We start from the raw sequence: 26,131 nt of genomic DNA, 5'->3' as shown, positions 1-26,131 counted from the left end.
AGCTCTGGCAAAATGTCATTAAGGTGCCGTAGTGTGAATTAACGCAGTTAATGGAGGTACTCGTGACTGACTTGTTGACCCAGTACTAGGCTCTTGTGGAATTAATGGATGCCAGGGGATCAACCTTTTTGGAGAAAAAGAAAGAAAGAAAAAGAAATGGCAGCTTTAAAACTTTGAAGTGAATTATATTAGAAAAGTGAAAACGTCTGGGTCGGATTTGATTTCATTGGGAGGCCATAAAATGGTATACTCTTAGCAAAACATATTAAACAGAAACCTCAGATTTGATGCAAGTGGTGTACAATTATGATAGTGTTAATAGTGGTCCTCTATCACCCTGAGACATATATTTAAAGTTTAATTTCTCAATAGCTTGTATTTGTCACAGGCTTGTAAATTAGAAAATGTGTTTGGGGATGTTTTCTTATAAGGAGACACAAAGCAAATAATACCGTTAACTACGCCTTGGGGTTTCAGTATAGCTATTAAAATAAACTAGAGATCACATTAACAGCAAGAAATGCCTGCTATAGTATTCATTTAACCTTTTTTTTTTTTTTTTTTACACTCCTCAGTAGTTTTACTGCATCGTTCTTCGTCTGAGAAGAGCCAAGCTTCTTGGGCAGTTTGAAAGGTAGCCGACTATTAAATGATAGAAAGCTAACCTGTCTTATTAGAAGTGTGAATGAAAGGGGAGCAGAGGAGGTTACCAGCTTGTGAAATGTCAAGGACAACTAGACAGAAATTACTGCAAATGGATTTAGATCACTAGAATCCCTATTTTTATTAACTCTTTGAACTCTAGATATTTATTGTGGTAAGAAATTACCCATGACAGGTTATGTAGTCAGAAAGATTTATTTAGAACCTTTGATATGTTTTGGCGAGAGTGAAGAAACCAATAAAGTGTACTGAATTGTATCAGTTAATGAAAAATTATTTATCAGCTGAATGGCATAAAGTAACAATATGCATCTAAATTGCTTAATTGGTCTGTGAATATTTCAAAAGTACCAGACTTTTAAAAAATATTGGTCTCCTGTGTCTTTTTTTCCTTGCAGTCCCTCATCTGATGCCTGCAAACTGATGTAACTTCTGGGGAAGCTTTTTTATGTTCTTATTTTTGATGTTTTCCTTCATGTCTTGATTTACTCTGGCTGACTCAATATTTATAGTGTAGGAAGATAATATTTTGAGATTTGTCTTTCATGAATATTGGTAGCTTGAAACAAACTTCTCAAGATCATGCTAGCTTCAAACAAGTGTTCCTTTGCATAGACCTGGCTTTGCATTGACCTTTTAGCATCAGTGCCACTGATGTGCAACAGGAGTTTTAAGGATCCACTTATCAACTATTCTGTCTGTCAAGTGGAAAGCAAATTGGGAGACAGAAGGTCCTCTGTGTCCCATCCCCTGGTGTAAATACCATCACTGAGATACATTTTTCCCCTGCTAATTTCTGAGTTTCCTTGTCCCTGTCTTCAGGGTGAATTTAACAATGACCCTTCTAAAGTAAGAAGCTGATGATTTGTAAGAAGCTATGTTATATGTCAAATCAACGCCGTGCATCAAAATGACTGAAAAATAGCAGATCCTGTCAGAAAAGTATGCAATCTTAATCTCTGATCTAAAGACCACAGAGGTTGACAAAAACATTTATTTTGGCTTCTGTGTGATGTACATATGACAAAATATAATAAGGCTAAAGTATATATAGGAGTAAATTAAGTTATGAACTGTTTAGGAATAATTCTACTAGCTAGTTTGGGGAGATTAAAATATTATTTTACACATCTATAACTAAAACTTAAGCAATGTAGCAGTACAGAAGGTAAAATCATTATCCTTCATTTGGACTTTTAGGACCTGAAAAGCTGGTAGGATGATGCTTTCCAAACATATAATAAGCTATGCAAAGAGAAAGCAGTAATCTGTTCTCTGTATCCATGAGAGATTGATAGCTAGGACAAGGGCAAATGGGCTTAGATTGTGTAACGAAAGATTCAGGCCAGGTATTAGCTAAAACGTGCTCAGATGAAGAATACTGAAGTCAGTTGATGGAAGGATTGTAGAGTTACTGTCACTCAAGTTCTGGGACAACAGGGAAGACAGATATATGGCAGGAAAGGTGGTATAGCCAGAACTCTTCTGGAATGGAGGAATGGTCAAAGTCACCTCTCCAAATGTGACGCTGAAACAGTTAGATATTTGACATGTCTGTTCCCTGTCCTTAACAAGAAAAGCACCAAAAGAGCTGTCTCTCTCTAGCTATAGTCTTCATTAGAATATGAACTGGCACAAACCCACTCATCAAACAAAGAAAACCCAAACTCTGGCTAAGAAAAATAGAAATAGATTTTGAAAATAACTCTAGCCGTTGCTAGTGTTGTCCTTTCCTTCATCCTTGTGTTCATTCTTGCAACTTTCAGTGGCTTCTTGGGTAAAGCAATTCTCTCTGGGCCTCAGTTATCATCTTGCCATCTCCACTGAGGTTCATTCCTGTCTGCTCCTTCCTTTTCCCAGCAACCTCCCAGGCTCCATCCTTGCTGCCTGCTCTGTCCTTGCTAATCCTTCCTCTCTCTGTTTCTCCCAGCTTGTGCTTCTCCTAGCGAAGCATGCTCGAGGGCCCTGGGGAAGGGAGCATTTGCTTTTCCATCCTCACCTGGCACCTGCTGTTGGCATAAGGAAGAAGAGACTTCTTATTTTTTTTTGCAGCAGAATAACCAGTGAATACATAAGAACAAACCTTTCCATCACACTTCACTAGATTAGTTTTATTTTCTATGTTTCTGAGTAGCTGAAGATGCATTTTGAAATTTTTTCGAAATGTTAGCAAGTTCATAGTTATGAGGTGCCACAAGTTTTTACAGTGGGACTGTGTTTTAGTCTATATTCATTCATTCTCTAGAAAGTAGAAGGGGGTGGATTTATCTGAGCTATTTTTAAGTGTTGTGGTTTCTTAGTATAGTCAGTAGTGGAGGTGACAAAATTTCAACAGGAATATCAAATACTACCAAAGAAAACTGAATGCGTAGTGCAAAGTATCGGAAATATGTAAGTAGCTGGGAAAGGTCACATGCAACATTATTGTTCCTATCTCAAGAAAAGGTTCAATTCATGCTAAATGGTACTCAGACAAGCAAACAAAATTGTAGGCTGTGCTAAAAATAACACTGAAGAGAATCCTGAGACTTTAACACAACGAGTTTATTACATTTTTTTCAAATACTATGTTTAGTTTCTTTACTTTGACTGAAAAAAAAATTACCAGGAAATGTGTGACTGAAATTATTAGGGTTCTAGAGAGAGTGTTATTTGAAGAGGATTTAGAAGTCTGGCACTGGTTAGTTTCCAGAGCACAGGAATAAGACAGGTCAAACTAAACATATACAACACAATAAATCTTAGGAAGAAAGTTAATCACATGCTTTCTATTTGTTCTATTTCTATTTACATTTTCTGCTATACCAGACAAGGGAACATTAAATTACACTGAAAGCAAATAGCAACAAAGATAAAATTACTAAATGGAAACACCATTAAAAATATTCAGTGACTTAAATCCCTTTGTTTCAAGATATCCCTGAAGTCAGAAGGTTATTAGAATTCAGTTAAACACTAGATGTGTCTCTGTGCAACAGAAGTCTTTCAGATACATTAGATGTAAAGGTTCACAATTAGATCCTGGGACATTTAAAACTGAAAAAGGAAATTTAAAAGTACGTATCTTTGAAGGAATAAAAAACTTACTTGCTGTTTGACATTACAGGTTAGTACACCACCATGTTGCATAAAAAATGGTAGTAATTAAAAACTATGGTATGTGTTTTGAGGCTTTTACACAAGATAGAAGTAAATTTTGCTTACTTTTTTTCTTTAATAAATTGTTTCATTTGAATATTGACTTTTATTTTAATTTTGACTTAATAATATTTTATCATTCTGAGGTCCTTATGAATTTGTTTTTTCTTTAAGGCAATGCTCTTAGTTTGTCAGTGTGGTTGTGGCCAGCTCTTAGTCCCAGGTTAAGAGTAGTTTGTTAAGCTTTAGAAAAATTAATATCTGGTTCACTCCAGCTGCAAGGATCATTCATTCTTCTTTGGACTCCATTAGAGAAAACCAAAGGGCTTCCTCGGAATCCAGTGAATCCTCTTTAGAGGAAAGGGGGGAAGTTTGCTTTTAGAAATACTCTGAACAAATTAGTGAGATAAAATCAAACTTAAAATTGTCAGTAAAATAATCATTTTTCTTTTAACTTTATATTTAGGATTGCTTTCAGTTTGGCTTTGCTCTAGCTGCTGTTTTGTTATTTATTGCATGTAGTATTTTTAAATTTTATTGGCTTTTAAAAATTACAACTCATTTCATAATGAGCTATTCAAGCTCAGGAATGTCTCACTTGGTTAGTGTTTTGCACTGGTAAGATATTGATTGGCATTGCATCTTAGTCTAATCTGAATTCAGGCTGTTTGTAGTATATTAAAAATGATATAAAGAAGCAAGTAAGCTGCCTCCCTAAATGTACTTAAAATTATAAATATTCTCTTTAAAAAAAAAAATGAGTACATTTGAAAGGACCATCTATGCTTTAACTGCTCTATTCTCTATGGAATTGCAGATCAGATTTAATTAGATAAGTTTGTGTCTGCAGTGATTTTTTTTTTACACTTCACATGTCTGCAGCCTTTGAAAAGACCACAAAGCGACCCAGGTTTCAGGTGCTGTGTCATCAGTTTTGATCATGTTACACAACTGAATGCCATAATACTTTTAACAATGTAATTTAGTGAATTTTATCCATACCTGGATGTTAGAAAAGAAATAGCAGACTTTAAAGGTTTGGTTTTTTTGTTATTACAGTCCAATATTTACTGCTAAAATAAGAGACAGCAATAAATGGTGATATTTATTATGTCAAAATGCTTTTCTATTTAGCTATCTTGGAAATTGGGAAAAACTTCACATCCTAACTTATCTATAATGTACTAATACACTGCAGATGATCTTTGCTGCTCAATTATTGATCTTTCACAGTTTAAATATGATGTATTTCTGTTTTAAGGACATTTGTTGTACTGACATTTTTCTCTCCATGTATTTTTGAATTTTTCTTACAATGGAAAAATTCATTCACTCTGAATTCTTTTTCCGTATATAGATAATCAAATCGCCACCTTTTCTTACGCAATTAAAGAATATAGAGAAAGTAAAATCCAGACAATGTTAGATCGGTAACTTTTTTCCCTCTTTTAAGTAGTTTACTTAAATAATGATTAAATAATCTAACATATTTATAGTATTGAAGGCTTAGCATACAGTTTTCTTGTACCTGTTATTCTGAAAAGGTCTCTTTTATTGATATGCACTGCTTTTCCAAATTTATGCTTTTCATAAAAACACATATGGGAAAAACAAAGATTGAATATTTCATTATGAAAAATATGTTTGACCGTAAGTACAAGAAAACAGAGTATAAAATCTCTTAAACAAGTGCATGGAAACAGAAACAAAAACAGGAATGTAGGAATGTGTGCTATGACAGAGCCTGATTCTGGCAGTACCGTTTAGCATCTGTATAAAAATAAAGTCTCATTGTATGTTTTCTCTCTTCTAGGAGTTAATTCCAGAGTTTTACTACCTACCAGAGATGTTTGTCAACAGTAATGGCTATAATCTAGGAGTCAGAGAAGATGAAGTTGTTGTGAATGACGTTGATCTCCCGCCATGGGCCAAGAAGCCTGAAGACTTTGTCCGTATCAACAGGATGGTAAGCTGCACTGTAGTTTAGCCTAAGTAAGGAGCTCTGTGTTTTAACAAGCTGAACTAATGCTGTTTTAATCTCTTTAGAACTAGAATAATAGAAATAAAACAAAAGGTGAATGAGAATTTGCATTCTGTCTTGCTTGACAGAACCCTTTATTTTACTATGGATTTTCCTTCCATGTGCCCAAATCATGGAAAATGGAATTCAGTTATTTACTCTCTCATGAGAAAGCATCAGATGGGCATGAGCTGGGGAATACAAGATAGCCTGAAAAATTTAAGTCTGTTCTCTGTTCCTCCTCACCATCTTCTACATTAAAAAGTAAAAGGTTATTATAAATGCTGGTATCTTGCAAGATGTATTGTATTTCTTACATGACTGAAACTATGCATTTCCTATTCATCAAAGATAGATAAACTGATGGTGTAGAAATGTGAACATAAAGCAACAATTGCACTCGCTGAAGAAATTTTGCAAAAGAACTACTCTGTTGTAAATCACCATGAAGTCTGTAGAATTTAAGCATGAAAAACATTTTCTATGTTGTGTATTTTTTGCTTTAATTTGATAGGTAATGATTTTATTAATTATACAGTTAATACATACATATGCTTCTACTAATTTTTAGGAAAAACAAGGTATATTCTGATGCTTTGTCCAGCAATAGTTCAATTTATGATTCAGTTCTGGAAATGGATCTTCCTTAAAATGCATATTGGTTGTCTTGCTTGTAGAGTTAGGACTATATTTTTAATAAACTATGGGTTTCCACACAGTTGCAGAACTATTCAGCTTGTACATTATTCACTATAGTGGTTTTGTGGTAGTATTTTAAGTCTAGCAGTGCTGGGGGTTTTTTTCAACTGGGTTTGGTAATTTAATTTCAAGAACTATTTAAAGAAAATTGTTCTTCAGGAGTTGATAGAAAAAATAGCCAGATGAGGTTCAAAAGAATAGAATATTATAAAAACAAACCTATTCCTAGATGTATATGATTTAGAAGTGTCCTCCGTTCAGAAGAGTAAATGGTTTGACATATGTACAGCAGTCTCCTAAGGAAGTGATGGCAATCTCGTCACTTGAGAGATGTGAAATGCACTACACAAAGCATGAGTAATGTGTTCCAGGGAGTAGTCCTTCATTGGCAGGAAGAATCATAGAATAGTTTGGGTTGGAAGGGACCTTTAAAGGTCCTCTAGTCCAACCCCCACTCACAACCTTCAAATTATGAGACTGAAGCTGAACAACATTTTCCTTCTTTTTCTTGGCTGATTTCTCTTATAACTGCATATATTGTAACATTCTTTCTAAAAACAAGTAATTATCACAGCTGGTGGCAGTAAATTCAAGTGCAGTTTTACTAGGAAAGAAGGAGGTAGACTCAAAGGATCACTGCCCTCATTTAACATTCTCAAGTGTGGGATGCACAATCACAGGTGCGTGTCTCCAGAGTGCTCATGTCACTGCACAGAGCCTTTTTTTTTGGGTTGTGGTTGTGCCTAAACCTGAACTGAATCCAGGAGTAAGCACAGTAAAGTTGACTAGGAGGTTTAATTTTGACATCTGGGAGAAGTAGGATACCTTAGTGGAAAGGGATAAACAAGTTGCCACCTATTGGGGAGTATAATGAGAGATGCATATTAGTAACTTCCTTTGGGAAATCTTATAAAGAATATTCCTTCTTGTATTCTAAATTGTGTTTCTCCATCTTTCCTCTTCACAAAGATGGAATGATTAATAGAAGAATAAAAGGCACTGTGAGACAAGAGATCACTTTAAGAAAAGCTTTAGCTTTGGTTTATTTGATTTCTTCAGTGCAATTTCTGCTTTTTAGAAAATAGCATAGGAGCTTTCTACAGAAAAATTTTTACAGGAGTATTTGTGGATATTGAAGAAAACAGCTGCTTCCATGAGTTTAGAGTATAGCATTTATGCCCCTTCAGAACTATACTTTCCATTAAGACTGGTAGTTAAGAGCTGGAAATACTTTTTAAATATTAAGCTGTAATAGCACTAATGACTGATTCCATAGCTGTCTAAGTATGCTGAGACTGCCACGAGACAGACAAACCAATGTCAAGATTAGAGAAGTATTACAATTGCAGGCTTCAGCTAATGGAGTACTTTGCAGATTTTTAAAATCAGAAATTATCTCACTTATGTATCATACCCTTTCCACCCCTGTCCCCACAGATGTGAGCATCATGCTGTTATTATACATTTTTGCCTGGAGGCAGTTCAGTTTCTGCATGGCTTTCATTCATCTCAGCATCTACTTTTAGCAAGAGCATGCTCAGTAGTTAAAATTCAGTTCTACACAGATACACGCTGTCTTCAAGTGAGCAGTCTGATGAAGTTCACAAATGGTAATAAAGTTGGGAATTGCCTAGAAAACAGGAGAAAGAGGCATAGATTTGAATTACATGCAGAAAATAATACACTGAAAATCACCTTGAGAGGAAAGAATTACAGATATTCAACAGGAAGCAGTCTGGAAACAAAAATAGTACCAAAAATAGAGCAGAAGCGAGGGAAGGGTAACAATGAGCAGCAATTAGATTACTTATAACGCTATAATTCTATATTCACCAGAAATAAGTGTATTTTATGCCATCTATGGAGAATCATTGTCTCACAGAGAATGTAAACAGTTGTACCTGTCTATGATCCTTTTGAGACTGCACCTGGAATATTGGATTAACTTCTGGGCAAGCAGATGACAGAAGTAGTATCCACATTTGGATGGGATTCAGAGGATAAAAACAAAGTGAATAACTTTGCGATGTTTAAAGACCAGGATATATGCATAGTTTTTTATAAAGCTTATTGTAAAGTAGCAAGTAGCTAAAGAACAATAATCCCTTTCACAAAAATGCAGATAGTATGTGCAGTAAGAAGTAATGGAATTGCATTTTGAAAGTGTAATATTTTGAATGTGGAATAATTTTTCAGAAAAACTTTCTCATTTAGGGTTTTATTAGTGCATACAGCAAACTGCCAGTATGCTCTCTTTTTGGTCACTAGAATTGGACTGGTCAAAGTGAGGAACAAGTATAAAGGGATTAGAAGGTTTAATATTCCCTACCTAATGTCTGATTCCATGTTTTGAAACGACCAGCAGATGTATTACTCAGTTAGGTCATCCCCAGACCAAGCTTTGGCTGTTATACAAGAATCTATCTCAAGAAAAAAAAAGTAGCCTGGGTGTGGCGCTGACGTGTAAAACACGGCAAGCTTATGCAAATTTGGCATTTCTACAGAAACTTAGCAAAGCAAGTAGAGAGCACGTTTACAGGAAAGCCAGAGAAAATTTAGGAATATTTCAGATAAGTGTTATCCTGATCCCTTGTCTAATGAAATCAGCAGTAGTCATTTCATTTCAGTGGAAAGGATCCTATATGATACAGCATAACATACAGTGGGATCTTGTTTTTCCCCAGCTGTCAGTATTTTCTTCTGTTTATACATATTTTTTTTTCTTCCTGCAGGCATACATAATGTGTAATTTTATGTGGGAGTCAAAACAAATCCTTACATACAGTCCACTTCTACATTTATGAATGTAAACATTTTCTTGCCACAATTTCAGCATTTCATCCCAAGACTTACCAAAGCAAGTAGAGAACAGCCTAGAAAACATCATAGAGGCAAAGTGACATAAATCAATGTAATTTAACCAAATGGTTAACAACTTTTACTAAAATTCTGTGCAAATTACTAAATGGCAGGCAGGGTTTTGGTGTTGCTTTATTTGATTGTTCAGCTGGGTGTTTTACACTTCTAACTAAACACAGAAATGGAAGTGGAAATGGTTTTCCTTCAAAAGTGATTCCTTTAAACTCATGAAAATTAGACTTCTTCTAAAAGCCAGAAAAGACATTAAGTCAAGTTACTTTTAAGACCTATTACAATAGCTTCTAAAGCACTCAGTGTATACATCAGGGATTGTTGTAGCAGTTTTATTTATCCATGCAAAGCTAGACTGATTACTACGGAGTTACTCATGAAACATTAATAAAGCACTGTGTTCAATGCTAACATGATTATGGTCTGACCTCGGCGATGGCACAAAGGACAGAGGCAGAAAGTGTCCCTGATAACATTACCCTAATGCTGGGCTCATCAATCATAATCTCCCAGTTTACCAGGAAAAAAAACTGACGCATAAAACCTTCCACAGATGTGCATCTGTAGTCCTACTCAGCCTCTCAATCCCCACAGACTTAGAGCAGTCCTGAGAGCCAGAAATAGAACAGATTCACTCAGTAAGTCAAGCATGTTAAATCAAGGCAGGGAACACCACTGTGAAACACTGAAGCAGAGCTTTTATAATAAGCGTTCTTTAGTTTTGAAACAAAAGATGCAAGATTGTGTAATTTGAAGTTAATTGTAATGGTATTTTCATTATGGCTTATGCACATATTAAATTACAAATTACAGTGTTGAGTAAAATGCATTCATTATAAATTATATTTTTGAGAGACTAAATGGTGTCCTGTTTTTGTTGTACATATTTTGTTCCTATTACATAATTGTTACTAAGATTGAATTTTCTTTCTGTCTTTGAAATGATTTATTTGCACTCTTCTGCTGCCAATTACATTTTTGTACAGTTCCCTGGCTATTCAGAAGCATGCATAGTATTTCATAATTAAAAAGCTTCTTGAATAGTCATTAGAAACATCTATTACAGAATCTCTCTGCTATGAGAATCTGGAAGATTTATCTTTTCTCCTTACCATTCGGCAGCAGCTGACATTCCTTGTTTACCAGAGAGCAGTAGATAAGATTTGATACTACTTCCTGAGTAGTAGCTTTGATATTATTTTGTGTATTGACAAAGTTTGTTCTTAATGCAATTACAACTCATTCAGCTAACAGGGGTTTCAGTCTAATTTGGAAGTGGTAGAGTTGTTTGTTTTGGTTTTTTTTTTTTAACTTTCTATATAGCTGAAGAATCTTATTTATATCTTGAAGATGCTCACATAAAGGATCAGTTTCTCTGCAGAAGTCCCTGACTAACCCAAATCTGTAGAATGCACTTCTCTTGTGACTTTTATTGAAATATTACTTTTTTTAAATGAAAGTAAGTAGTTTCAGGTATCAGTATTGCCTGTTTTATTATATGACAAGAGTCAAAGATTTTACTCTGGTAGTCAGTACAAGAAATGGCAAAGGAGCCAGAGAAATATTAGGCGGAGAAAATCTGTACATTCATTGGCTGCAGAGGAGCGCAGATGTAAGGGGAGAGAAGAAAAACCCAGCTCACAGATTGAAACAGCCAGTGGTCTGTTATTGAGCAGATCTACAAAACTGAAGGGTCTCGGAGCAGTTTTACAAAAATATTTTAAAATATACTGAATATAAGTTAATAGCAGGATACTGTGGTAGGAGTTCCTGGAGAGACAGACAGCATAGAGCTATAGAGGGGACGGAAACAAGGCAGGAACTGCAGAAACAGGAGGGGCAGGTGCAGCTATGATCCAGATGAGGGGCAGCATCAGAGCTTTCCTCTTCTCTGGTAACACAAAATAACTAGGTAACACAAAACCTTGTGTTAGAAAGAGGTTGGAATAACATATTTTATAAGCTCGGAACTCCTGCTACTTTACACAGCACATAGTGTGCATTAAAATAAAAGCCAATGCCTCCTACTGGAATCTCTGTGAAAAATAATTTGAACATCAAATTAGGATGAGCCGAGAGGAGAGTGTAAGTAGTAACTTGACTTATATTAACTTTATTTAATTTAAACATAAACATAAACTTACTAATAGCTATTTATATTTTACAACAACTACAGGTCACATTTTTAGCCTGTGGCACATGTGTGCATACACTTGCCTGCAAACACGCAAACACTACAGTACTTTTACTTCAAAATATGTATACACTAGGTGTATAATAATGCTTACAATCTACCTATTAGCAATAAAAGTCACTCAGTTGAAAACAGTAACATGAGAGACAGCTTCCTCAAAACAAAACCTATGAATAAATACTGACTGGAATGCTGCGATTTGAAAATGAAGCACTAGTAACAATGGTTCAAACAGTTCAGTTTGAGAGTGAGAGTGAATCAAACTATGTTTTCTGTACATTTTAATTATAATAGAGAAAACAAGGTGGATATTAGCTCATTTATGTATAACAGTAAGATTATTTTAAAACCATAATTAATATTATATAATTATATAAGTAATAATTGTTATTGCTTTTCTAAAAATATTTTCCTTATATTTCATATTGAAAATATAAAAAAGAAAGGCCCCAAAATGCTTTAAAGCCAAAATGTTCTTGAAAAAAAGCTGTTCTTTAGGGCTATCGCAAGCCTATTTTAAGGATATTATAGTTATCTTTTTCTATATGTTGTTCTTACTGTACCTACAAATTATTTTTTATGGAGAAAATTCCCTCACCGTTCCCTACTGAGCATTGCATATTCTTGAGAAACCAAACGATGTACTGTTGACAGTGAACAGCTCATAAATTTTCAGGAGGCACTTACACGGAGGGGGAACCGCCTGTGCATTAGAGCAAATTAGGGAGAAGATTCTGCACGTATCGCATGAGTAGCGTTGCAGAAGTACTTGGGAAAAACACCAGCAAACCAGGTCAGACCTGACATCAGGAGCTTTCTCCTGACTGAAACAAATCCAGGTTATAAAGCATAGATCAGGACCCTTGTCCCCATGGAGTGCCAGGTAGGACTTCACAGACTTTTGATGGCCCATTCTTGAGTGCACCCTGCCTATTGTTCATGCCCGGCGCCACACCCCACAGGACACCTTCATGGGGAAGACATGAACATCACACAGCACCCAACGCAGCCCACAGCAGGAGGTTGTGCGGTGCTAAGGCCCAGGCAGAGCCACTCTCCTTCACAGCTCTGGCTCCTCTCTATACCTTCTACTCTGGTCTCTGCCCCAAATCCTCCCACCACACTAGTCTTCCACCACACAGCGCCTGGCAGGCACAGCGCTGTTTTAGTCCCCTTGCCACCACCAACATCCTTGCATCCCTGACAGCAATTCTTCCGACTTCCAAATGTCTGTGGAGTTCTTAAATTTTGAGTTCAAAGCAATTAAATTCACTCCTTACAAATTTCCCCAAATCTTGTGTTGCATTTCGGCATACAGACCTTTAAAGAACCATTAGACCTATACTATCACCATTCTGCTTAAAGAATTGGAGACAGAAGACATAAGTAGCTCATTTATTTAACAAGTTATTAAAGAACCATTCACCCATGTGAAAGAGAAGTTCTCCCAACCTGCCAGGGTCAGTAAGACCTTCTCTGGAATGACAAGCCGCTGAGTAAGGGCTGGTCATGCACATGGAAACTGCCTCGGGGAAACATAACGTAGGTATTCAAGTCTCCTAACACCAGGGAGAGGACGTTAAAGGAGATAATGGGTGAAATATGCTCATTTGACCCAAGCATTTATTTTTTTTCAAATTTACTGTCCCATGTTTAAATAGTCAAAAGTTTTGCTGTTTTTCTGAAATGCTCTCTGTATTCTAGAAATAACAATGCTATTTTTGACCAAATCAAATGCCTAACAATTTTTTTTTGTTAGTTGCTTTTTAATAAATAAGTAATAGATACAGATGCAAATGAAACTTATAAATATGCAGAGTTTGGAGAAGGAAGAGAACAGTTAGGCTGCTCATTGAAGGTTGGTTGGAGATGGATGCTGGAAAGACAACAGGCTATAAATTTTATTTTAAGTTTTATGACATACAAAGGAACATTAAAAACTGAGCATTTAAAAGTTAGGAACTGCTTTATTTATGGTTGCTGTGGCATGGTTAATTTTATCCTTGCATGCTAACATCTTGCATGCTAAATAAGGTAAAAGTCCTATGAAAAAGATTATATGGGATGATGTAGTTGCTGACTATGTTGTGTTGCACACACACGATACAATATAATTAAGGATCTGACATTTCTTAATTATTTATTGGGAGACATGCTTTGAAACCAAATAGCATTAGTTTAATATTATTTAGTATCAAGTAGCATTAATGCTATTTAAATAATATTACTCACAATTTGCATATGATGGCCTCTGATTTTGAAAAGGAAACAACACATTTTTATGTGGTTCTCTGCAACATTTCTTCATTGCTTATGGTATGCTGAACTTAAGCCCTTGAAAACTGAGCTACATGTCAGCTATTAAACCTGAGCCTTCCTATCCATTTTCCTCTGAAATAACAGTCACTGGTTTTGACAGAAAAGGGTCCAGTTTTCCAGCACAGCACGGCGAATTCCTCTTCCACGTGGAGCGTTACAGGGAGAATGTCTGAGGAATGATTGCATGATTACCCAGGGAGGCAGACCTGTGAGGCTTTTATCTCGTCTACGGCTATTCCTGCGTGTGGGGTGATGGGCAGTCCATGGCACAACGTCCAATGATTATTTCTGAAGCAGCTTCCTTTTGATGGAAATGGATAAAATGAAAACTTTTTTTCCCCAAAACTTTATTTGCCTGTGAATTTTGAACTTTCCTGGGGCAGACATGACACCCTTTCCTAGCTGGAAAGTGTCTCTGCTGAGTAGTGGCACTGTGCTAGAAACAATGGATAAATTAGGATCGCCCAGGGGGAAAAAAAAAGCCACAATCTTTGAGAATTAAATATATTAGATAACGTAATATAGAGGGTTGCTGTGAGCTCTGCCGGTATATAGTGAATAGTGGTAAGCTTGACATAGATATTATTATAATAAATTATACTAAGGCTGATTTTTTTTTTTTGTCAGTGAGACAGGCTCTTTCAGTGGTGCCCAGTGACAGGACCAGAGGCAACAGGCACAAAGTGAAACACAGGACGTTCCCTCTGACCGTCAGGAAATGCTTTTTTACTGTGAGGGAGCACTGGCACAGGTTGCCCAGACAGGTTGTGGAGTCTCCATCCTTGGAGATATTAAAAAGCTGAATGAGTACTGTGCTTGAGCAGAGGGGTTGGGCCAGGTGATCTCCAGAGGTCCCTTCCAACCTCAGCCCTTCTGTGATTCTGTAATTTATTTTTTTTTCTGACAAACTAATTCAAAGTTATTTCCCAGATCTGAGAACAGAACTGCACTTGTTCTGACTGAAGGGAATCAGCTATATGACACTGTACAAAAGCAGGAGTGTGATGTAGTTTGGGCAATGAACCATGTATCTGTTCCTGCTTATCACAGTCTTCCTCTGAAGGGGCATTAGGAGAGAAGGAACGAGTGTGCCAGGATGCCATCATAGATACATGATGAGTCTTTGTAGGGGAATGATTTGCTTATCCAGATATAAACTCATGAAAAACTAAGATAGGTAGTCTGGTAGAGGGGTAAGGAGAAACAGAGTAATACCTTCAGCTTTCAAAAGCTCCGATTCAGGATAAGGATGCCAATCATGTCTGATAAAGGCATATTGGTTAGCTCAGGCTCGATGGTAATACTATCATCATTTCCTCCATCTAGAATTAATCTCTTTCCATATTCTGAGCAAAGGAATAGCAATGCTCGAATCCATTCTTAAACTAGCTTGTTGTGGCTTGTGGTTTCTTTGGTGAAGCAACCTAATGTCAAAAATGAGTGTGAAAAATGCTCTTCTCCTTTGAGAAATCAGTCACAATTCACACATTGAGTTCAAAACCTCATTTTGCCAATACAGCTTTTTAATCCTCACGTTCCCATTTCAGATTTAAGACTAATTAGAACTAGTTGGAAAATGAGTTGGAAGACAGGGTCTTTGAAATTGTTTTCCCATTTTCATCAGGGGTTTTTTTTGTGACAAATTACCGAACTTGTTTGACAAGCCCAAAAATTAATAATTAAAACCCTTGCAGCTAGGAGAAACCCAGGACTGAGAAGAAAATTAGCTTGATAAAAAGCTGAAGGAAAGAGGAATATCTTTTTAGTTTCTCTATCAGTATAATTAGTTATGTTTTTTAATGTTTGAAGGATTTCAAATGTATCAAATAAGCCTCAACAGGAAATGTAATGACAGCCATTATGTTTCCTCAGTTAATAGGAGAAGGTAGGACATAATTTAAGCATGAAATTGCAAGATGGAATTTACTTCCTAACTCTGAATTTCACTTGCAGGCCCTGGAAAGCGAGTTTGTATCATGTCAGCTCCATCAGTGGATTGACCTTATATTTGGCTACAAGCAACGAGGACCAGAAGCAGTGCGTGCGCTCAATGTTTTCCACTACCTAACTTATGAAGGCTCTGTGAACCTGGACAGTATCACTGATCCTGTCCTCAGGGAGGTAGGTGTTTACTGCCATTTTGTTCTAAAAACTGCTGTCAGCTAACAAGAAATGGTACTTTTTCCATCTTTCACTGCTGGAGAAAATTGTTGTGTGTGACTTTGATTCAGAAATTAGGCCCTAGGTGACTTCAGAAGCAAGTATTAATAAACTAGGAATAACATAGATGACCCAAAGTATTTTGTTTGCTTGAAGTGACTAATATATTTAATAGTCAGTTATGAGATTATAATGGGAAATCATAATGTGATGTATATTCTGCAATACATATTCTGCTACTTTTTATAATTTACTTTTATTAAATTCATTTAGTAGAAATGAAAAGCTGAATCATAGTCATAAGGGAAGAAGTCTAACCTTTTCAGTCAGATAATATTGGTGGGAATATGTACCTGAAAAAGCATATAATTGCTATATGGACAGTAGCAATTATTCAAATTACTGTTGTGTTAATCACATAAACTATAGTCAAACTGTTACCAAAGTTGAAAATGTTTGCCATTTATTGTGCATACAAGTATTTATGTTTGTATATATGTATGCATGAAATATATATATATATGTGCGCATATATACAAGTGAGCGTTTCAAATTTATCAGTAAATTAAAAAAAAAAATGCACTAGCTGTCCTGATACATGTTTCCTTCCAGGGACTGTATTTGTTTTTAGTAAGACTAATAATTTGAATGATCATTTCCTAATATCATCCGTTCGTTGGCTAAAATAAATGAAATTTGGTGAAAAGTGTGAAGAAGCAACAGCTGCTAGATGAGTACCGCTGTGATGAAGCTGTACACAGAATCTTCCATTCCCCCAGATAGCTGCCATCTGCTGTATGCAAAACAGTAATAATTTATACATTGCCAGGCGATGGTTTTTTGTTTGTTTGTTTGTTTATTTTCTGATCTTGGAGACAGAAATCTACAGATTTTAGAAAGAAATAGATTCTAGAAAGCATTCACATTCAGCTAGATACAGGGGTTTGGCATGTTGTTTTTTAGTAGCTCGTTGTCGCATCTTGTTCCATCTGATGCTTTTTGAGGAGTAGAACTAAAAAACCATTCAGACCCTTGCTTCCTAGAGCTGGATTTTCACACTGTGAACTACAAAGCTTGCACTTTCTAAATAATTAGTATTTGCTTAGTTTAAGAATGGGCCGAATTGCATTGATCACACTGCCTCAAATAGTTAATGTCAGCATCTACAGTAAGGTAGTGGAGATTTGAAGGAGCACTACTTTCTAAAGTACAAAACAGGTGTCAAGCACCATGAATACAAGGGATTTGCATGGGTTAAGGTCCTGATTTGCATGAGCAGACTCCTATGTCTTGACTTTAAGAGTCTACTCCCAGAGGGCAGCTTGTAGGATTGAGGTCTATCTGTCTGTCTGTGCACCTTATTTAACATCTTATGACATGATGAGACTCTTCAGCTCTCCTGTGGCTCTACTTACATGCATAACTTGTCATCAGAAATTTCAAGAAATTCATGGAGATGTTTTTGTTCACTCACTTGTACATCTAACCCATGCCCTGTCAGTCAATAGCATATAAATCTCTTTTTAGGCTATTTCCTCCATGTAAACTTCTAAAAGCAAAACTTCACGTTCATTACCACAGGTCACTTTAGTGAATAAAGTTCATTGTTAGCAATGAGAAGGCAACATGTCTAGAAAAAAAAAAAGAATCCTCCTAATTTTTTTAATATATACATACATAAAGATGTATGCAAGCGTTTGAAAATAGTATGGTTTCTCTTCCAAGAGCTCAGGCATTGGTGATTTGTGCTTTGTTATAAAAAGGTTAAAAAATATTTTTTATTAATTTTCAGTCAGAAATTACAATACAAGTGTAAAATCAGACAGATTTAGAGCCACCTTCTGTTTCCCTGAGCTCTGTTTATGAAACTAGGAGGCATTCTCTAGCCAGTAATAAAGAATTTGACATCTTGATGATCTAGTAGATCAGGTATTTGGATGTAATGTTTCTGTTACAAGAATATATGTTCTATATAAATTGTTTTGTTGGGTTTCTTTTTTTTTTACTTTATTCTGGCTTTTACTAGATATTCCAGAAAATAACTTAGAAGCTAAAATGTCTTTTAAAAGCCTGTGACTATCACTTATAAATACAGAAATGTAATCATAGGAACAGTAACGCCTTTAAAAATAGTGATAATAATTGTTTAGTATGTTTTGCAGTGGCGGGTGGTGATATCTGGCGTCTTAACTTAGAAACAATGCAATTCAAAATTAATTGAACTTTGTAGTTTTCCAGGAAAATGCATATCTCAGTATCCAAATGCTCTTAATGTTTATTTTCTAAATGACCCGAAACATTTTTGTTCTGTGACACAGAAGACAGTGGATATTCTCAACAAATGGCTGTGAAATAACCCAATCAATACAACCTTATCGGCAGCCACCGTTATCAGACCAATGGACTCAAATACTGTTGTAGCCTCCTCAAACTGTGGTTATGGCTAATTTTGTATTGAGCTGAGTCCCAGCAGAACCTGTTCAGTGAAATAAAGCTCAAAAAAAAAAACCAAAAAACCCAAACCAAAACCCTCTCATTTATGTCTGCGCTGATTGAAAGACATAATTTAAAAAGGCAGATCTCTGTGAGCTGTTCATGCTGTACCTTGGCCCTTTTGCTTTCGCTTTTAAGCAAAACCGCTTAGCCACTGAGGAATATGGTAGTTTTAGCTTTCTGTGAAGAATGGTAAAGGAGTGACTTCAGTAGCTATCTGTCTGGAGCAAAAATATATCCAATGGTGGGATAACTCATCCCTGCCATTTCTTACATCTTTCTCACATGCATGGGGGAGCCCTCTAAGAACTCTCTACTGTTTAACACTGGAAAAATGGCCATTCTGTACTTTTTTTTTCCTTTTGGACCTATTAAGTAGAAGACTGTCCATCTAGCTTGCTTTCTTTGTTTTCTATTTTGCAAATTTACAATGGGTGAAACTGGAATGCTGAGATAGCATTCAATTTTACATTGCTGAAGTCTATGAATTCACATATGTCTACTCCTGTAATAACTCTTTGGCAACTTAAATCTGCACTGGATGGGTAAAATATACTGATTTGATTTAACCTACTTACTTTGATTTTTCAAACAACTTTGTCATTTTATGATACCACAAAAATATTTAATCATGCTAATGCCTTTCTAGATATATGTGTTTCTATCTGATTCTATGATTTCAAGTACTAATGAGAGAAAAATGAAAGTCCTGACTTACATACTTCACAGAATGTATAAAATTGAATTTTATTGTTTATATCTTTTATGATTAGTAATTGGAAAATTCTCCAGTTCTGTCACTTCTAATGGTCTCTCTTATTCTGCACATTGCAAAATTGTTTTTATATTATAATACAGAGGAGAAAAAATGTGTAGCAAAATAAGCATTTTTCAGGCCCCAAATTATTCTTTTGTTTGTTTTGTATGTTTTTTTTTTATTGCAACCTTTTGTATTCTATTTGTATTTTTTTCCTTTTTTAAAGTAAAAGCAGTGAGGCGAAAGCTAAAACTTGAAGACAGCTTAAGGATATTGATTCATTCTTACTTGACAGGTGAAATCATGGTTGCAGCACTAACCACAGCAATTACAGCATTAAAATGTCAAGAAATTAGAGGTCAGAATAACAGATAATTTTCTTCCTTTTGTCAGATTAAAAATTGACATTCTTTGACAGCACAGGATCTCTGGCTGAGAAAATTATGACAGCTTAACTCATCTTGTACTTGTAAAGCAGTAATTGATAATGAACTTTTCCGTGACAGTCTTCTCCTGTGGAGAAACATGACAGAACATCCCTGGTACAAAGCCTGTATCTCTTTTTAATATGTAAACAGTAGTTATATTGGACATTAGATGTTATTTGGAATTGTCTTTACTGTTAGTTTACATCATAATCCAAATCCTTTCCACTGGACAGGTTTGGCTGACTTCAGGGGATTGATGCTGAGAATGCTAATGTATAAGGAACAGTATTGGAAATGCAGTTTATTCATGATCCTTTGATGTTACCAGTTCACTTCTTTAGGAAAATACAGTTCTTACCCTTCTTTCTTCCAAAATGCCTGTAGATTTTGAAGCCTCATTTTTAGCAAAGACATGGAAATTTGAACACTCAAAAATCTAAATGGTTGTATTTTTTTCAAGTTAGGAACTTGTTTCTGCGTGAAGCAAAGCATTGTGGCTGAAAGGGGACAGCACAGTTATATTAGACACTAGAAAATGCAACAGAAGAGCTAAAATTATTTTCAGTACAAATTTGTGGATTAAACAGAGTAATTAAGTGGGTGTGTTCAGTTAGTGCATAATAGATTAATCACATGTAGTGGGCAGAAAAGTACTATTTCAGGTTTTCTCTTTGTTTGTTTAAAATAATAGCCAGATCTCTATTTATTTCTTTTAGACATTCAGCTAATTTGTGATTAGAAATGTTTTGAAAAATCAAGTGAAACAGGCTATTACACAGCTATTGGTTTGTGCTAGACGTGAGGCTAACTTTGTGTCATCCTTGTGGTGGATGTGAGTTGCAAACACAGCTTAGCAGTGCAGTGCAGTGACTTTCCTGTGACTGCCGCATCTTCGCCAAACGCTTGCATTCCCTCAATCCAATAGGAATTATGAGTAGGGAAGCAAGGTGGTGTGAAGCTACTAGGCTCAGATATTTGTTCTGAGCAGCCATCTGTCAAAATACCTGAGCATACTCGCAACTCACACAGCAAATTGAAAAATGATTAAAATTGCCAGTGTTTGACAGGCAGTTGCTGCGCCCGTAAACTAATCCTAGTAGGACAGTTTTGCTGGCAGCTAACAGAGCATATGGCCCATGCAATATTTATTCCTTTGGTGGTGACTTGATATTTAGCATATTTAAATAATTTGAAAAGTCATAATGATGCGGTAGTCTTGCAGTGCTTTTCAGTTACCCTCATTTCTGGGTTTTATTTTGCCTCTTATATTTTCTCCTGTTATCTCTTTCTTTGATCTGACAGGAATAACAAAGCATCCCTCTGGATCTGCTATAGTGAAATATGCCCACAGGAAGCAGAGTAGATCACATCAGTTTTCACTTCTTTTTTTTTTCCTCCTTTCCTTTTTTTTCCCCCCTCCTTGCTGAAACACTCTTTGCTACTACAGAGGGCTGACATGATAGGGCTGTCAAGACTCAGCAAGATAGATATATCTTTAACAAAGGGAGCTAGAATGCTAGCCTTTCCCTGGTGACTGAACCTGGCAAATTTATGAGGAAAAAATTAACACACTATTCTAATAGCACTATATAATGCTTTCAAGATAATGCCAGCCCTTGCAACCATGTGCTTGTTCTTGCTTTTACTCAGAGTTATTCTTATTTATTTGATTTCATTTTTAACTTGTTAGATCTTTTTCTTCTGGGCACCGTTTCTTTGATGTGACAAGAATATCAGAGCCACCCCTATGGATCTGCTTGATTGAATTGTACCCACAGCACTGGCCACTTACATGTTCAGTTGTGCTTAATTGCCTCCATACAAGGGATGGTCTTCGCCTCGTTTCCAGGAGCAGTGCTGCTTAGGCATGAATATGAATAGTGGTGAAATCAGTAGGAAGCGGCAAGTAGTATTGGTATCCACTTCTTTCAAAGTTAATGGAATGAATCTGTATAGCAAAAAATAGTAATTCAAGTAAAAGCCATCATCAAAGTGGAAATTATTTTCTTATGAGCTAAGGGCTCTGTTCTTCTCTGAGAAATGTGCACTTGCGTTCTGTTGATTTTTGTTGAGAAGTCTACATCGCTTTCACTCCTAAATACCATGCTTCCCAGATATACAAACCAGGAAGTTTTTTTCCTGAATTTTTACTCAGTTCTTTCCGAAAACCACTTTGATTATTTTTTTTGGTTTTGTTGGGCTGTATGCATGAGAGATTATCAACAGAAAACTAACTGGATATTTACGTTTCACTTTGGGGAGCATCTGTGGGTGTAATAATTTTTATGTCTTTTCAGTGAGTTTCAGAGCTCAGTATCCTCTTCTGTAAATCGGAAAGGAAGAGTCTTCACTTGTTGTCACTTTGTTTTGTTACCTCCCTGTAGATCAAGAAGAAAAATACAGGAGTTTTTGGAGGTTAAGATATTTATTTGTGTAGGTAAATATTCCTGCAGAAGACACTGAATACAGGAAGAGACACCTTAAATCAGAATATTCAGTAAGGAATTAATGTAAATTGCATGAGGTCAGTTACCACACAGTAATTGCCCAGTGTATAGGTTTTATTTTGAAATTAATGTGTGCTCTTTTACTTTTGTCTTGTTCAGGGGAAAGGGCTTTCAGAAGGTGTTTACTGCAGAATAACTGAAACATTTTAACTATGCATCCAATTTTACTATGAAATAACTTTCTGGGAGCACCTACCCTGAGTAACACAAGCCAGTTATCACAAGGAGTCAGAAATCACCATCTGATCCATAGTATTCCAAATTAAAAACATCCTTCCACCATTGCTTAAAACAATTATCTACAGTTAGATTACTGATTGATCATGATATCTCCAGTTAGTGAATGTATTAGAGATGATCAGATAGTCGGTATTTTATTGAATCTGTGCTGATCTGAGTTCATGATCATTCCTGGATCATGCTGTTATATGTTTATGGGAATTCAGAATCTTTTCATAGTCAAGAAAATACACAGTTCCTGGAAGTAAAACAAATTGTGGCGTACAGGTGGGTTTGAGTCCAAAATGGCATACTAGAAGGTCTGAGATTTGTTTGTTATTCATTCTACTTGTGATTGAAAAGCTCAGCATCCAGACAGAGCTAAGCACTGCCACTCAATGTACATCACCAACCACACACCGAGCATTCAAACTGAAGAACTGCTGATAACTTATTTAGCTGATGAGACTTCAACCAACCTATTTGATAAATATTTCAGATGATTCATTCATCAAAGAAATATTAGGGTGAGTTTGTGAATAACTCATAGCCCAGAAAATGTCTCAATCTACTTTGAGTATTATTTGAAATAAATGTTTGGCTAATTCTCATCTGTGTTAGAAATTTCATATACATTTTTGTCAGAACATTCTGGAGTCCTACCCAAACTGAGTTTAATGTTTTGCTGATATAAAAAGAATATCATTAACTGCCATTGCTCTCTTTTATTGCAGAAATCTATAAAATATAGGTCTTGCACATTAAAATTTCTTCTTTATTGTCTGGTGATTTTGTTTTGCTCCATATGGATGACAGGTACCAATTATTGATTTTTAAAATTAGCAACAAATGTTTTAACATACACTTAAAGTAATACTTTATGTGTGTGTGAGAGAGAGAGAGAGATGGGGTGAAAATTACTGCAGCTGATTGTAACAGAAATAGCTGGAAGGGGCTTCTTTTTTCCTATTAGCACAGATTTCAGTTATATTACGCTGTCATTACCTCAGCATAAATTAACTATTATTCAAAACATTTCACACAGCAGTTTATTGGAACAGATATTACTCAGTCTAAGTATCTAGTCATTCACTTAGAAAGATGCAAAACTGAGCTTTCTAAATGTTTTAAACATATTGATAATGTGCCTCTTTAATGCCATTTTGAAGCCTGTGTACAGTATATCTATATTATTGTTTTCAATTTATGTCAAGAATAAAGTGAAGTTTTGAAGAATGCCTTCTGGGAAATAATCCAAACAGAATTTTTTCTTCATAAGCGAAACCCTGAAAATAACTGAGAACATTTATTTTAAATGTAACAGTATAACCTATTTCTAAACCTGAAATTCTGGTATACACTGAAGGTTCATGAATACTATATGACACCTTTCAGTATGTATGTTTTACGTACTTACCTGTCAGTCCCTTTTCAGCTTTTAGTTTTGAAGGTTTTCCTGATCTGAGATAGTTCTTGTGTCCTGCAGTGGATAAATTTAAGGCTGGCAGATGGTTGGAGCCTTGTCATTTACTACATTTTGTAGTAAAGAGTAAGTGCTTTGCAAATCTCAGAGCACCTTCTTAGGGTAGGAACAAGACAGAGGATTTGTGATAGAAGGATGAAGCTGAGAGCAAAGAGATAAGCCAGCATTTACTTTCCATTCAGATAAAAACGAAATCCACTAATGTTATATTACCACATTCTTAACTTAATGCATTTTGTTTCATTAATAAGGAAAGATTTTACTCATGAGTTTTGCTCTTTCTTTTTTTTGACAAAACAGAAGTAGAACGTGAAGTCACATTTTGAATTTTGTATAGTTTTATATTTATAAAACAAGAACAAAATACACGTAGTAGATCCTTTGGTTTACTGAGTCTGTTCTGCATTCCAAGCACTAAAAAAATGTCTTCAGTGATCATGTTTTATTTGAATAATAAACCAGAAGAAAAAAAGTCACAGCTAAAATGTATTCTTTAATGATTAAGTACTCTTTCCTCTTTTATTACTGCAAGCTTTCAGAAGGTTTGTTCTGTTGTTTGCTTCCCTGTTTTCCTCATTTTCTTTTGTGTTTTCCTACAAGGGATGTTCTTAATTGTAAAATAAGCAGAAATAAATGTGATGTGTATGCTCTGTGTAATGGCTTTCTGAAACATGTGCAAGTTATCCTTCTGGCAGTAAAGATTACTTGTTAGTTTAGCTATTAACATTTTTTAAAATGGCAATGATATTCTCTAGACTTAATCCTATACCTTCTTTTATTTAATTCTACATCAAAAGATGTCAGTGCCCCTGTAGTTTAAACAAATGCCTGTTTATGATCATCTGAATTCTTCTCAACTACAGACCAAACTGCCATGGGTCATGAACAGTTGCTAATGTCATTCTCTCATGTTTTGGTTGAACTTCCTCATGAGCATGGTGTGTTACTCTATACTGGCTTGCTAGAAAGATTCAAGAGAGTTCAGAGAAGAGCATCCTAGTGATGAGAGGACAGAGAACACTAATTTATGAACAAGATTTCAAGAGCTTGACAGGATATAACGGAGTGAAAGGGGATGTGTAGCAGAAAGGCAGGAATATGGTGAGTTGCTCATGCCAACTGAGGGATGTTACTTGGTCTAATACCAGATTAACTAGCAGTTACAGGATCAGATTCAGACAGGAAAGTTCAGGTTTAATGGCAAAAGAGGTTTCCTCAGGTCTTTAGGCTGTAATTTGACTGTACAAGTCTCGTAAGAGAAATTGTAGAGGCCTCATTAAATGGGTCATTTCAAACTAGAATGGCCAAACACTGCAAAAATGCATTGTTAGGAAGAATGTACACTATGGGCAGATATGAAAACTGAGACTTTTAAATCTGTATCTTTTATTCTGCTGTGTTGTGTTATGGTGATAGCTATGAGCATAACATGAACCCAGCTACTTTGTCAGTAACTGCATTAGTCTGTGCTTCTTATGATTACATTAATTTCCATCATAAGTCATTGCACCTTTTTTTTTTGTTTTAATTTAGGATAATCTTTAAAAGCTTTTTAATTTTGACAAATTAATGTAGTATTCAGATTGCTACAGTATGTGTGGAAATTTTTCAAGATAGTCAGTTTAGCTCTTTGGAGTTCTTAATTGTTTAAACCCCTTTGTCTGAGGGGTTGATCCTTTGCTGACTTATGCAGACTAAAGTCAAAAGGTTGAAAAAATGTGGTGTAGATGTCCTGAGCACCTATCATGTAGAGATTGCTATCCAGAGTCATAGTTTACTACACTTCCGACAACAATACCCAGTTGCCTGTAATTTACACCAATTAACAGAAATTAAATACTATCCTAAATATTCACATTCCCTTTTTTATTTCTTATATTGCCAATTTTGTCAGAATGTTATACAAGTTGTATAAATGTGCAGTAGTTTTACAGAATACAATGCAAATGTATAAACATTTCCTAAGATAGAAAGAGGACAGTATTGAAGAGGGAAATATAATTGAAGTGAAGAAGAGTAAGGAAATAACTTGAGATATTTTTCTTAAAAAAGGGATAAACTCAGTTGATGGACAGAAAAATAATGAAAGAGGTGGGAGAATTTAACAATTTTCATTCTTTAAAAAATCATTCCCTCCTGAAATAAACTTGTAATGCAGAAACTTTGCATACATTTATTGT

The 26,131-nt window shown here is 35.6% G+C and overlaps 1 protein-coding gene across 2 annotated transcripts in view; it reads left to right on the top strand.

Moving 5' to 3' along the window:
- The window catches only part of NBEA (neurobeachin), a 509,094-nt gene that overhangs the window by 445,337 nt on the left and 37,626 nt on the right, over positions 1-26,131 (top strand). For both annotated transcript variants that reach the window (XM_086771979.1, XM_086771978.1), the window contains exons 47-48: positions 5,615-5,767; positions 15,858-16,025. In XM_086771979.1, the coding sequence (XP_086628105.1) occupies positions 5,615-5,767; positions 15,858-16,025 (321 nt within the window). The remainder of the gene's footprint in view (positions 1-5,614; positions 5,768-15,857; positions 16,026-26,131) is intronic.

Source organism: Chlamydotis macqueenii, chromosome 1 (genome assembly GCF_036417535.1).
Source record: "Chlamydotis macqueenii isolate bChlMac1 chromosome 1, bChlMac1.mat, whole genome shotgun sequence".
NCBI classification, from domain to species: domain Eukaryota; kingdom Metazoa; phylum Chordata; class Aves; order Otidiformes; family Otididae; genus Chlamydotis; species Chlamydotis macqueenii.
The sequence above is the reverse complement of the archived record's forward strand: the minus strand, read 5'-3'. Positions and strand labels throughout refer to the sequence as shown.